The sequence below is a fragment of the Mandrillus leucophaeus genome, unplaced genomic scaffold (genome assembly GCF_000951045.1).
Source record: "Mandrillus leucophaeus isolate KB7577 unplaced genomic scaffold, Mleu.le_1.0 Scaffold1392, whole genome shotgun sequence".
NCBI classification, from domain to species: domain Eukaryota; kingdom Metazoa; phylum Chordata; class Mammalia; order Primates; family Cercopithecidae; genus Mandrillus; species Mandrillus leucophaeus.
The window spans coordinates 402,742-417,859 of NW_012101357.1; the positions used below are offsets into that span (position 1 = coordinate 402,742).

Genomic DNA, 15,118 nt, shown 5'->3' on the forward strand with positions numbered 1-15,118 from the left:
CAGGAGGTTGGTTTAATTTTTTCTCATGTCATCAAGCAATTCAACTTTTCTTTTATAGTTTCACCCTACGGCACCATGTTTAGAAAAACTGTCCAAAGCTCAACATTCTTTAAGTTTCCCATATTTTATTCTGGCACCTTTATGGTTTTATGTTTATGAGTTTATGTTTCACATTTAAATGCTTGATTCATTTGGAATTTATTCAGGTATATGACATGAAGTCAGAATTGAACTTCGTTTGTTCCAAATGGTTAGCCACCTGTCCTAGCACCATTTATTGAATCAATTTGTCTTTCCTCCACTGATTACAGCTGCCCTTATCATATACTGCATCTCTACTCATGTGTCTTCTCACAGGGACCTCAAACTCAGCATACCCACACCTGAAATTCATCATCTTCCCCTCTTCTCCAGTGTCCTCCAACGCTGTGAATGGCTACCTCATCAAATGTTTATTTGTCCTTTGTTTTTCGGTTCTTTTCAGAAATGAGGTTTTGCTCTGTTGCTCAGGCTGGGGTGCAGTGGCTATTCACAGTTGTAATCACAGTTCTCTGCAGCCTTCAACTCCTGGCCTCAAGCGATCCCCATTGCCTCAGCCTTCTGAGTACCTAGAACTATAGATACATGCCATCACACCCAGTCATCTACTAAGTTTTAATGTCCAGAACTTGATTATGCCTGACCCCACCCCTCTCCATCACCATGACCCTCCCCCTCTACACATACACATCAAATCACTAAATTTTCTCAGTTCTGTCTCTAACACATAGTTCTCATTCATAACTTTCTGCCCAACTCTACCACCATGCCTATAGTCGAAACAACATCTTATCTTTCCTGGACCCCGTCTCTACAGAAAATACAAAATACAAAACCCCGTCTCTACAAAAAATATAAAAATTAGCTGGGCGCAGTGGCACATGCCTGTGGTCTCAGCTACTCGGGATGATGAGGCAGAAGGATCACTTGAGCCCAGGTGATCAAGGCTTCAGTGAGTTATGACTGTGCCACTGCACTACAGCCTGGGCAACAGCTTCTTCCCTGGGCCACCCAATCTACTCTTGGCCCCTCCAGCACATGAAACGGATATAGGATCACACCATGTCCTAACTTTCAACCTCTGCTGGTTTCCACTGCTCTTGGGGAAAAGTCCAGATTTATTTATGTTACACATAAGACTGTATGAGCTCAGCCCCTGCCACCACTGCCTCATGCCACTCCTGCTCTCACACAATTTCCAGACACACTGGCCACCTTTTCACTCCTTGAAATCTCCCAGCTGCTGTTCATCTCAGGCTGTTTACATACGATGTTCCTTCTCTAGTCCACGCTATTCTACTCACTGTCCCACCCTTGCTGCCCACACCTACACACACGCCTGCCTTACTTGGGCTTATCTTTCAGAATGCAACTTAAATGTGACTTCCTTGGCCAGGCGCAGTGGCTCACACCTGTAATCTCAGCACCCTGGGAGGCCGAGGCAGGCGGATCACCTGAGGTCAGGAGTTCAAGACCAGCCTGGCCAACATGGTGAAACCCCATCTCTACTAAAAATACAAAAATTAGCCAGGCGTGGTGCTGCGCACTTGTAATTTCAGCTACTCTGGAGGCTGAGGTAAGAGAATCACTTGAATTCGGGAGGCGGAGGCTGCAGTGAGCTGAGATCACACTACTGCACGCCAGCCTGGACAACTGAGCAACACTGCATCTTAAAACAACAACAACAACAACAAAAAACAGTAAACGTCACCTCTTGAAGAAGGCTTCCAGAACCACCACTTCATCACTACCACCACCATGTTCATTTCCCCTGCAAAAAAATTCCTCATTGCACTTTGTACTTTATAGTAGCACTCCTCACAAGTGCTGAGCTTTTATAAATGTTTACCTGCAATATCTCCCTCAGGTGGCAGCTCTGGTAGCTCAGGGCTGTGCCCAATGTGTTCACCACCCAACCCTTAAGCCCCTCAAAAAAGCCCGCCACACTGTTCAAGGCATGTGTGTTTAATCACCCGGTCCTAAGTCAATGGAATTACCCTTCTGCCTGAATTCTAATTATTACAAGTATACGCTCCTCCTAAGGTGTCTAACAACAGAAAAGTGGCTGAAAATAACATTGCAGTTTCCACTTGCACAGCCCATTGCTATTTCTGATCCTACTTACTCTTAAATGCATTTACAAATTTAAATTTTTTGCTCAGAAAGTACTCCTAACATCCACAGATCCTGGAGTCTATGCTTGTCTTCTGCTAACAGCATTCTGACATTCACTCATTCTTTTCTTCATTCATCCAGCAGATATTTATTGACCACCAGCAGTCCACAGCTGAGCCTCACAACTGAAACTGTATTTTTCTTATTCTCCCTCTATATGACTATATCTCCCAAACCAACTCTATTTACCAATTATTCATCCACTTTTCCCATGAGATAACTGCTGTGTCACCACCCAGGATCTATAAAAATCCAATTAAAAGCAAAGAAACATCAGGCTTTAGTAGTCTCTGCTGCCTCATCATGATCTGTATCACCAAACCTAGCCGCCTAGCACCCTGTACCCCACCCTGAGCTTTAGGGGTCAGTAGAGAGATCAAGAGAAGAAACTCAGGCCCAGTTTTAACCCACTCACCCCCAACACGCAAGGCGCTGCCCCGTCAACATTCCTGAATAGCTCTGAGCTCTGGGAAACTTTATGAAAGCTGCTTTCTAGAAGCATCAAAATCCAACCTTGTGTTGGTGCTCAGAGAAACGTGAGAACCACAAGATAAGGTGTATAAAACCACAGAAAGCGTTTGACAACAACCCAGGGCACGCTCCCCAGAGGGTAGCTCTTCTACATTTGTTAACCTACTCATCCCCTCCCCCTGCGTATTTCCTACAAGAGCCCAGCCTTGTCTTTAGATTCTGAGCTCACTGAGACCAGTTCTCTCTTTCTCAGCATGCCAGAGCTATAAGAGGACTGCAGTGTGGCACCCGCCTTTCCAAGGTTTTTGACCTACACTGCAAGGCATAATTGCACCCATATTTTCTCTACCTTTCCCTCAACACATGCCCGTCTCTGAATTTCCCTGACTCTGCTATAGTCCATCTGCTCCCTGAACAGCATCAACACCGCTTGATAGTATAGGCTTCCTAATCTGGAGGGATGGAACCCCAAAGGCATTTCTGGGTAAGAGCAACCTACAGATTTTCTATGACTAATCACAAAAGCTTAACCCTGCTGTTCTTTGAGAATATTTTCACCTTCCATGTATTATTTAACTCTGAACTAAGTGATCACCCAAATATCTATATACTTGGAAAACAAAGTTGCTTGTTTTATTCTACAGCAAAATACAGTCATTCTGAAAAGCAAAACCACGGTGTCATTATACATGCTTAGGAAGCTGACATGAAGCAGCAAATGATTCATTTTTACTGCCTTTAAAGGGAAGCACTACTTTGCAACTCCCTACTCTTTATTACAGTCAAGATCACATTGACGTTTACTAAAATAACTAAAAAGTTTGATTCTTAAAAGTGTGTTGATCCAGTGTCAACAAAGACTAAAAAATAATGACTCCTCAAGCCATTTTCGGACTCAATAAAATGCTGTAGACTAGCCAAAAAAAAAAGTAGAAGAAAAGTACATTATATTTTTTATTAATCAAGTGAAGTTTGCTGGAAATCAGGTTGTTTTTTCACTTCCACTTACAAATTCCATTTACCACTTCGCTCTTTCAGAAGCAGCCCCCAAAAAAGAGATCATTTCTCCTTCAGCATTTCAGCCTAGAGACTAGGCAGCAAGCCTCCTGATGAAGGGCACAGCTTCAACTCACAAGGCTCAGGATCTCTAAATCAGTGATAATGCTCCACATTTAAATCTCTACTCTGCTTTCAGGGGCAACCTAATCAAATGTACTTAAAAATCACTTTGAAGACCACATTTTAACTTGCCAGTGGAAGTTTGTGGCAATTTTAGAAAATGTTCTAAAGAAGTCATCCTGACACAATTTAACTTGTGTACTTTACAGCACAATTCTTAAGAAACCAAGGTAGTAGTCAGGCCAGAAAACAGTAGGGGCCTTAGGTCTGACAGCCTGGATTTGAGTCCTGCCCTCACTTGTTAGTGGTTGTGTGACTGTTGGCAAGTCATTCAACCATTCTGTGCCTCGTTTTTCTTATCTGTCAAATGGGTGGTGTTCCTTTGACTTTGTACTAGAGTCCATCTTCCATTCATACTTTGTATCTCACGGCCACAGCTGGGGATCTCTGTGTTAACATGGGACACAACTATACAATTCTAACTTTCATTGTCTTATTTCCCATCCACTTCAAGGTCATACCTGTAATCTATGTAGGACTGATAACAGAAATATTAAAAAGGCAAAAGACAAAGCAGGATTTTGTCTGATAAATCTTCTATCAGTTTTCCTGGCACCAAGTGTGATACCCTGCACACAGAATCACATGGTATAGAATATTTAAAAATAGAAGAAATGGAAAATATATATGTACAAATATGTATATATAGATGATTCAAAATTATGCATAAAAATATTGGAAAGATATGCACCAAAATGGTAACAGTTGTTAGCAATGGGTTGGAAGATTACAGCAACAAGGAGTGAGGGAGGGATGGGAAAAATATATTTTTTAAAAATTGCGGTGACTTATTTTCCTTCCTTATACTTTTCTAAACCTTCCCAAATTTCTACAATAAATTCTAAAATCAGAAAAAAGATCTTTGTTACGTAGATATTTTTCCCAGATAACAATGTTTGCAATGAAGTTGTGTTACATACAAAATCAGTGACAGTGATTATGAGAATAACTAATATTTATTTAGCACTTCCTATGTGCCAGGCCCTGTAGTAAGTACTTTACAGAAAGCATTTCGTTTAGTCCCCATCCTCTATGATGTAAGTATTGTTCTGACCCTCATTTTGCAAATGAAACAATTCAAGTTATTTGTGTGAAATCAAAGAGCTGGCAAGCAGTTACGCCCCAGATGTGAACCCGGGATCCGACTCCAGGATTCCCACACCCATATGCCAGCCACTAGGCTTCCTGCCTCTAGCCACACTGGTTCCCAAAAACCACACCTTTCTGTTTTTGATTTTCATGTCTTCTTGGCTCTTTATTGACTCTCATCCCTTTTTGGGAGTGTTCAGAAATAAACAGTGTATGCATTTCTGGCATGTGGGGGCAGTCAGGCAACCCCTACACATAGTTCTCTGCTGTGAACACACACACCTTCCCCAAGGGGAACATGAGAACATGAGAATTAAAAAGCAAACCCTTCAACTGTCAGCTCTCACAGCACCATGAACGTCTCCTTCCAGACACTGGTCACACCTGCTCTCCACATTTGCTTGCTGTTTGATTACTTCTACATGCTGACCACTTTTCAGAGCACTCTGCATGCATTACTTTTCTTCTCACCATTACTGTTCCTACTTTACACAAGGAAACTCAGGCCCAGAGAAGTCAAGAGACTTGCCCAAGGTCTTAGAGCTGGGGTTTGAGTTCTGGAGTCATCATTCTCCAGTCAGTGAAGAATGAAGGCACACCTTTCCATTTTCTAAACAAATGTGCTCGTATTAGGATTGCTTCATTTTATTTCTGTAGGTCCTGAATATTTCATATAAATCATACTTCTAATATTTTTAAATTATATTTTCCAACTAGTTATTTGAGATACTCAAGAAAACTTGTTTACATGTTAGCTCTGTATCCTTCATAAACTTACTGAATTCTCTCGTTAACTGTAGTAATTTTAGTTGATTCTCCATTATATCGGCGACATGATCTCCTAATTTCTATCCTAATTTTGTCTCCCCCTTTCCAATATAAAGATATCTTTTTTTCATGTTATACAACTACATTGTCAGAACCCTCCCAAAACTACATTAAATAATAGCGAGAGCAGGCATCTTCGTTTCGTATTTTATTTAACTGGGGATGCTCCGAGTGACTCAACATTAAGTCTGACACCAGTTGTTGGCTTAATAGAATACCCTTCCATCGTGTTCAGGAACTAGTCTTTGAGTCCTATTTCACTAAGAGTTTTTATCAGGAATGAATACTGAACTTCATCATCAAATGTGTTCCCAGTACTGAGATAATTATGACTATCCTCCTAACTATTCATCATATTATTAATGTATTTTATATCATAAAACCATATTTTCTATTCTAACTCTACCTGATTTGACTGTAGAGTTTTTTTCATATATGAAAATAAAAATTAGCTAATTTTGTTTAATGTTTTATGTAGTCTGAATTTCATTTATTTTAGTTTGAATTAAGTTACAATTTTTAAAACTACATCCATAGCTATTCACTGTCTCTCTTTATCACCTCCCACCAGGCCTAATTCATCCCCTACAACACCAACAGAGCCGCTTTTCTAGATCACACATGTGGCTCCTTCTCTCTTACTCTCAGCAATCTGCAACATCATCATGTATCTGTATTATAAAGTATACATCTTTTAGCATGGTAATTACTGTCCTTTATAAGACTGCCCCCAAACTATCTTTTAATCTTCATTTCAACCATGATTCCCAAATGCCACTCACTTGGGATTCCTTTTCTCATGATTTTCCCAAAAAGTCCTTCCTTATTTTCTTCACTGGGACAACGCTTTTCTTTCTTGGGCCAACACACTGCCATCTCATCTATGGCCCTCCCCAGTCCTCCCTGCTGTTTCATCCCAGAGCACCAAGTACAGGTCTCTGTCGTGGGACTTGCCCCAGCCTGACTTGTGCAGTTCCTCATTTGGAGCAGAGGTCAGCAAACTTCTGTGAAGACTCAGATGGTGAATATTTCAGGCTCTCCAGGCCTCATGTGCACATTTCTGTTGCATTTTTTTCCCTACGCTTTAACAAAGTAAAAACCAGTATTAGCTCACAGGCCATATGAGAACAGGCCACCAGGGATCAGCAGTACTTTGCCTCTCCTGGTTTATAGGCTCATCACCCACTGGACTACAAGCTGATTGAGACGGGGGAAATCTCTAACCCATCTTCATATTCCTCAGCTCCTGGCACTTGGGAAATGTTCAAATCACTGAAGTTGATAGACCAGGAACACTGATAACTAATGTATCCTGATGAGTCAGATATACATCCACAGACAATTATTTCCCCAAATCTTGGGCTTTTCAACAAAAAGTAATTTTGAATTTTGAGTCTCTTAGGCATCTGGGCATTAAAAATGAGCCATGTCCGTCGGGATGGCAGGGAGGTAGTTTGAATTTCACTTATTCAATAAATGAAATGGGGTTTTTGCCTCATTTAGTAAGACAAATTATGATATTCAGCCCAAGAACCTCTCCCTCCCCAAATATAGAAAAAGTGCTTCTCTTATCACAGAGTTCACAACTACACTGCCCCCTGGTCTTCACAGAATATAACACCAGCTAACTCCAACTTTTCAACTAGCCCTCTCAGCTTCTCATCCCAGAAAATCATCCAGACTTTTGATGCTGTTTTGAATACTTATCATGTATCCAACCTAGCTATCAGTAATTCCTTTTCTTCCCATCTCCTGAAAACTGGGGAGAAAGCATTGTCTAAATCGTTAATCGCGAGAGAAACAATTGTCAGTCACCATTATTATTGGTATCACCCCGCTTCCTGATTCTCCCAACCAGAAATGTCCAGAAAGGTGAAGGTCACCCCTCTCTGGTTAAAAAAAGCCACACTGTTAAAAATTGTTAAAGATGTGTGGTGCTTATAGCATAATTTCTGTCATAATTCCAGGGACTCAATTCCTTGCTTACTGGGGCTCACAAGAGCATGGGCCAGTGAGGAAGGGGAGAAAGCCAGGAACAGACATAGCCATTGTTAAGGAGAAATGGCCCAGTTGTGAGCCTGGTTTCTGAGGCCAAGAGTCCAGCATTAAGTTTCCAAAGGAATGAGGCAAATTTGAGGTTAATTCCATTCACATCTACATCAAGCAGGTCTACCTGGTCCCAGTGGAGCAAAACAACAGGCGGCCTAGACAATGTCAATTCTGCAAGCCAGACAGAGCTTTTGAAGGAGTCCAGCCAGTATCAAGCCCCCACCCCCAGAACATAGCACCTGTAACGAAGCTAGCCAAGAGCTGGATGTGGTGCTGGGATCTGCCCTCTGCAGGCTGGGGTTCAAGGAAGGACCCCAGGTCTAGCAACTGTCTGAAATGTAGAGCAAAAAGATGCAGTCAGAGTGGGTCACTCTGCAAGGGACAGGTTATACCCAGCACGGTCTCTACACAGCATGGCTTCCAGTTCCTAAGGCATGAGGTGGTCTTCAACAAATTCTAAACTTGACTTCCTAGCAGAGGTGAGGTACTTAATGTGCTCTAGAACGAGGATGAGGGTGAATCTGGAAATTACTGCAGATGACGGAGAGCCAGTGAAAACCCACCTTCTGCAGAAAAAACTAGTAGCCCTCAAAGGACCTGGTGAGATGGCCTAGTCACATGGAGGACTTGGCTCCTTATACATTAGCTATCCCCCAGGAGAAGCCATTATTTTACACATAGAAGGTCCTGAATTCAATATCTGTTTATGAATTGTCATCGCTATGAATCAAGCTCTGCCCAGTGAAGAATCACATCAGCCCAGGCCCCCTCAGCCAGCCAGGGGACCAAGAGTGCATCATTCTATTCCCAGCCATCCTCACCAGCCCACGGGTACACACTGCTCTCTGTGCTTCTCTTCTAGTGGTTTCCCAAATAAAATGATATCATTGTGTGTGATAAATACAAAATCAGGGTGAAAATGTGCTCGTAATAAGAGGACTAGGAACATGAAGAGGAATAAGAGGGGTGAGAAAATGACAAATGTTCCACATATACAGGGAATGGATCAGAATCAGCGCTGTCAGCAGGTCTCAAACTCTTGACGTCAATGTTGAACCTCTGAGCAGTGTGTTCCTAAAGCAGCCTGTGACCCTGACCTGTTTATAAACAGAAGTGCTTCCTTGCTCAAAATCCCCGTTTTCTTACAGCACATTCAGAAATGCCAGCATCACTTGCAGCCAGGTGGTGAGGCTGAAGTATGTTCCATACTCTCTTCACACGGGCTCACCATGCTAAAAACAGTCAAGTACCAGTGATTAAGTAGAAAGACACATGCTTTTGAAAATTAGAGGATTTGGTCAAATGTGGGGACCGCAATCTACACATGGAAGCAAAGAAATCAGCCAAAATTAAAACATAAATTAGTGAACCAACAGTGCTTTACTAATCATGCAAAAAGTAAGAATAGCAAATATAGAATAGAAGGTGTGGTACATTACCCAAAAGCCCTGCTAAAGACCGCATGTCCTTCTCCATCAGCATGTAAATCTCTTCCTCGGAGAAGCGGCCAATGCCGTGGCCGTGCATCTCGCGTTTCACAATTCCTTTCGTTATGTGGCACACGACCCACCTCAGCAGGTTGCTGAAGGGACCACCACCACTAAGAGAGAGCATCTTCCGGGTCTCATTGAGATTGTCCACCCACTGGCAATAAGCTAACGTCCTGGAATTGTGTGGAAACAAGTTACTACTGTGCATCAGGTACATATCAGCTCCACAGGGTCACTTTAGAATGAGTCGTTCAGAATTTAGTACACTCTGGAGGAACTGAATAACTGCAGCTTTAATCAAGAGCAATCTGCATGGCAGATATCACAACAGGCTCTAGTCAATGCCTAGACTTAAGGGGTTGTGGAAGAAATGGGAAAAAATCCAGATAAAGATGCCATGAGATCTTTCCTGGTACCCACCCTCAGACCTCTCCCCTCCCCTCCCAGTGCCACATTTCTGCCTTCTCTCACGCAATCCCACAGTGGAAACCCACTTGAAAAGTCTTTGAGTCAGGAGAGTGAGCACTCATGGGGGTCCAGGGCAGGAGGCAGTAGTGACAGGGGTGTTGGCATCATTCTCTTTCCTGAGCAAAAGGATGGTTCCACAGGTTTATGCTTGGTGTTCATTAATTAAGCTACACATTTCTGTTTTGTACACTCTGCATGTGCATTTACATTTCATGATATAAAAGAGTTAAAAAAAAAAAAAAGAAAGAAAGAAATTTCTGAAAGAAACCTTTTTGCCTTTTTAAAAAAAGATACAGGGCCTTGCTATGTTGCCCAAGCTGGACTCTAACTCCTGGGCTCAAGTGATCCCCCCACGTTAGCCCCCAGAGTAGCTATGACTACAGGCATGCACCACCACACCCAGCCTTTTTGCTTTTTTGATAGCACATTAGGGAGTAAGTGCACCTTTCCATCTTTATTATAAATTAAAATATTATGCAAATAATTTGTTCTCCAAGAAAATCAACTCTTTACCTCAGTTTGTTCTCGAGAACTCTAAAGGGAACACAACTGCCAATGGAACTTGGCTGAATCCTTTTTCCTGTCTAGGTGATCCTAGTGGTAAACTTGCTCATTCGGGTGCTCCTGATAACAGTGTGATCCGTATGGAGGGGCCAGCAGCTGTTCACTGTTCAAATATTTTGCTGGCCACCACACCCAGGTCTTTGCTGATTTTATTCTCCAAATGGCAAGAATTTTTTTTATGGCTAATAGTGTTGGTAGATAGAAACTTAAAGGGTTTTCTACCAAAGGCTGAAGAGAATGTAGCTGTGTGGGAGTACAGGCATCAGACATTTTCATTTTTCCTCCCTGATGAGTAACAAAAGATGTATTGGCATTCACCTCTACTCTTAGTACTGGCTGATACAGCAGTAAAGGCCACTTTAAAAAATTCAGAAGCCAGGTGTGGTGGTACATGCCTGTAGTTCCAGCTACTCGAGAGGGCAAGGCAGGAGGATCGCTCAGGAGTTTGAGGCCAACCTGAGCAACACAGAGTGGGACCACTGTATCAATAAGCACAGGGTGAAGGTGTGCACATGAAGAGCGTCGGCTGCCTGACAAACTGCAATCAATAAATAAAAATTTAGAAAAAAAAAGAAATTCATGCAATTGGAAAGTGGCACAGCCAGAATGCTGCATTTTTTTAAGGTTTTTTTATTTTTATTTTTTGTTTTGTTTTGTTTTTTAAATCAAAGGGCTGAAAAATATTTTGAGAGAGAACTCAAGGAATGATAGTAAATCACAGCTATAATGAAATGCTGTTTTCCACCTCAAGGGGACAAAAAGGCATTTTGATCATTTTATATAGTTCTGTTCTATAAGGGTTCTCTGTTCTAAAAACAAATAAAAATAAGGAATAGATTTCTCTAAAATTGTTGGATTCCTGATTTTTACCAAAAAGTCTTACAGCCAATTTCAACATACTCCCTGTGCAGTAGCTATAGCAGTTCTTAACTACCTTGTTAAAAGAATGCCCACAAATCTGATTAGAAAGCTTTGTGTGCCTCTTTCAGTAAGTCTCTCAAAATAAAGTACTGAAGAATCAAGAAATAGTTTTTCCCCAAAACAGGAAGAAGTACATCACAATAGTGACTAATTAATGTGTACAGTCAGAGCATTCCATTGATCTTTCAATACAGAATATCTCGCATTTTTTCTAGTAAATTCTATACAGACATGCAAACGAAATGCTTTCCTACTTACTTCTTTTTTCACACCTGCAGTAATTAAGGTGGCAATTTTCACATTCCATTAGAATAATTCAGCACTTTGATTCTAATTGTGCTAGGCCTAAATTCACAACAAAAGAGTTACACAACCTTTTACCATTTTGGAAGTCAATGGTCTTAGGATAAAACTAAATTACTCTAAATTGAACATGATCAAGTAATAATAGCATATGAAAAGCATCTAAAGTGTAAAAATGCGGAATGTGTGGCTCTAAGCTGACAGGTTAGAAGGGGAAAAAAATCCTTTGTAGACAAATTACACAGGTTTGATCATAAGCGTAACTGATCGAGCTCACCGGGCAGAGCAGAGGGGGAAGGTGTGCATAGGAAGAGCGTCGGCTGCCTGACGAACTGCAAGAACTTCTGGAAGGGGCACGTGGGTACAGGCTGCATTTGGGGAAGCCTGGAAGAGGTGAGGCTGGAGGTGCAGGCAAGGGCCAGTCAGGACAGGCCTGAGGAAAGGGAGCTGAACTTTATTCCAAAAGCAAAGGTTAACTGCTGGAAGGCTTTAAACAGACAAGAAACATAGTCAGATTTGTGGCAATGTGAAGGAAGAACTGGAAGGTGGAGAAAATGCTGGCACGAAGGCCAGTTACCAGACCAGGCAAGAGATGATGCACTGTGTGAGGCAAAGGTAGAAGGAATCCATAGGAGAAACACTGCGACAGAAGGAAAAGAGTCTACTGGACTACAATGGATGTAAAGATTTATAGGTAAAGAGAAATTAGGCATTTTCTCCTAAAATGATAGTTTGAGTAGATGGTAATACCATTAACCAATACTAAATTGTACAAGGTAGAATACATTTGGATGATGAAAGATTAGTTAACCTGTAGCATTTGAAGCTCCCATGGAACCCCTAAGTGAAGATACCTAGAAGGCTGAGAACTCAGGAGATAGGCTGAGACTCCAGAGAAAGAACTGGTGAGCAATGGCATGCTGGTGGTGGTTTAAAAGCTGTGAGAGGAGATGAGGTCTCCTTAGGAAGTTTCTAGAGTGTTGAGGAAACCACAGTTCAAGGGCAAGTTAGAAGATGTGAAGGCCAGGCTGAAAGAGGCAGCTTGGAGAGAAGTAGGGGCATCTTTCTCTGCGCTTCAGGAAGACAGAATGTTGTAATGGGTGAGGGGTTACAGAGTTTAGAGTTCCTGTCTGATGACTTCAGCTTCCTTCATAGCATGGGAAATGAGGGCGTGCACACAAGGTGAAAACACTGCAGTGTAGAGAGTTTTAGGAGTAGCAGGCACGAAGGGAGAGGCAGCTGTTCTGTTCTTGGCAGGGAGGGGTCTCCGCCAGTGCAATGGTGTGGGGTTCTCTACCTGCAGCAGGCTGAATGCAGGACACAGAAGAAGAAACACTGGCTTGATTCAGAATTTCACAGCTAGAAGTAACTTCAGAAACTGTCTGGTCTTCCTCTCTTCTCCTTCTATCTTGCTCTTGATTTTCCTTCCTCTCTTTCACTGTCTGTGCCCAATTATGATCGACCAGTGTCAGGGAAGAGAAGTAAATGAGGGTCAGGCAGGTCTTTAAGGGTTGAGGCCAGTGAAATGTGTATAAACTGTAAATACCAAAGAAAATAGATGCTTCACAGATTCCTAAATCAATTACTACACATAGAAGACATCACATGGTGTATGTTTCCATGTTATTGCAAACAAGAATCCACCTCCTCTCACAGCCAAGATTCTTGAAAACTCTGTTCACATGGTTGAAGCCTCTATCCCAACTACTCCACCAAAATCACTCTTGTCCAAGTCAACAGTGCAACATCTAAATAAACCATCTTTCTATATTCTCGCACTCTCTAAAGTATCTGACACTATTGGCCTCTTTCTTGGAACAACCCCTTAGCTTAGACCTCTACTGCTTTTCCTTTCACCCCTTACATATTCCCAGGATCTCTATCTTCATTCCTCCTGTCTTCCTACTCCACACTCCTGGAGCCATCTAACTCACACCTATTACTTTACACTCATGTCTCCCATATCCAGCCCTCTCTCCTGAGATCCATGGATCCTATGTGGATGACCCTCAAGAACTGCAAACCAACATTTCCAAAATTGCACTCATCATCTTTGTTCCATTCAAACCTGATTCTCCTCGCCCAAGCCAGAATCCCAGGAGTTATTCTTCACTGCCCCCTCTCCCTCACTCCTGACAGCCAGTCACCCTGTGAATTTGCCCTTTCTCCAACTCCATAAACACTGCAGTTCAGCCCTTATTTCTTAACTACAAGGAACATGGCCTCCTATCAGGTCCCCTGACATCCCCTCAAGGCCCTTCAGAAATCCATTTGCTCCAGTGTATACAAAGAGCTTCCTAAACACGAACCTAATCCTAACAATAATGCTTCTTAGAGTCATTCATTAACTCCCCACAGCTCCTTTGCATGGCATGCCAGCCCCTCTCCCTACAGTCTAACCCCTCTATGACCTGGCCCTTCTCGGGCCCCATCTCCCAGCACTGACTCCCATGCACCTTACGCACAAGTCATAGAGAATTACATGAACCTCCTTGCTATAGACTGAACGTTCATGTCCCTCTAAAATTCATGTGTTGAAATCTAACCCCTAGTGTGTTGGTATGTGGAGGGGCCTTTGGGATATGATTATGTCATAAGGGTGGAGCCCTCATAAATGGGACTAGTGCCCTTATAAAAGAGACCCCAGAGAGCTGCCTTGCCCCTTCCACCATACGAGGTTACAGTGAGAAAGATGACCATCTATGAACCAGGAAGCTGGCCCTCACCAGACAGCAAATCTACTGATGCTTTGATCATGGACTCACCAGACTCTGGAGCCATGAGAAACTTCTGTTCTTTATGAGCCACCCAGTCGAAGGTATTCTGTTATGGCAGCCCAAACGGCCTAATATACTCCCCAAATGTTTCCTTCTTTCCTCTAAATTTCTGCAGATGTTGCTCCCTCTGCCTAGACATCCTACTCTTTCCCTACCACCAGCCCCTTCATCTGGCACTCCAACTGTCTTTGGATTCCATTTTGACAATACCTCCTCTGCAAAGCCTTCCCCCCTTCTCTCCAGTAGTAGCTGGCTGCCTTTCCTTGGTTCTTCAAACCCTCCCCCAGCACTGACCATTGCAAAGGCTTGATGTCTCCCTCCAGCCTTTGAGTCACTTGATAACAGGTATACATACCATCCTGGCCACTAACAGTCATTCATTAAGTTTGCAGAAATAATGAATTATTGATTAAACGAAAAAAGGCTTTGCTTTTGAGCCAGCTACTGCTAAGTAGTGTTTCTAAGGGATGACACATACATAGAAAAATGGGAAAAGAGACAACGAGATGTGCCTATGGAAAATGAAGAAGGGGCTGCCAATTTTCTCTTGAAATCCATGGCTCTTCACTCTCCACTGGGAGGAGGTCCATTGCAAAAGGAATCATGAATCATTAACAGGAGAGGACAGGGAGGGTCAATTTGGAAAGCAGACAAGGCTAAACAATTAATCTATCATTTTGAGAATCTATTTCAAGAAGTTGAAATACTCATTTTCCTTATCACAACGAATGTATCTAATCTCTTCTGCAAAAATGGGGTCAAAGA

The 15,118-nt window shown here is 42.4% G+C and overlaps 1 protein-coding gene across 1 annotated transcript in view; it reads right to left on the reverse strand.

The window, feature by feature from the left end:
- The window catches only part of FAXC (failed axon connections homolog (Drosophila)), a 76,792-nt gene that overhangs the window by 41,105 nt on the left and 20,569 nt on the right, over nucleotides 1-15,118 (reverse strand). Inside the window, exon 4 of the mRNA XM_011973667.1 lies at nucleotides 9,270-9,493. Within this exon, the coding sequence (XP_011829057.1) occupies nucleotides 9,270-9,493 (224 nt within the window). The remainder of the gene's footprint in view (nucleotides 1-9,269; nucleotides 9,494-15,118) is intronic.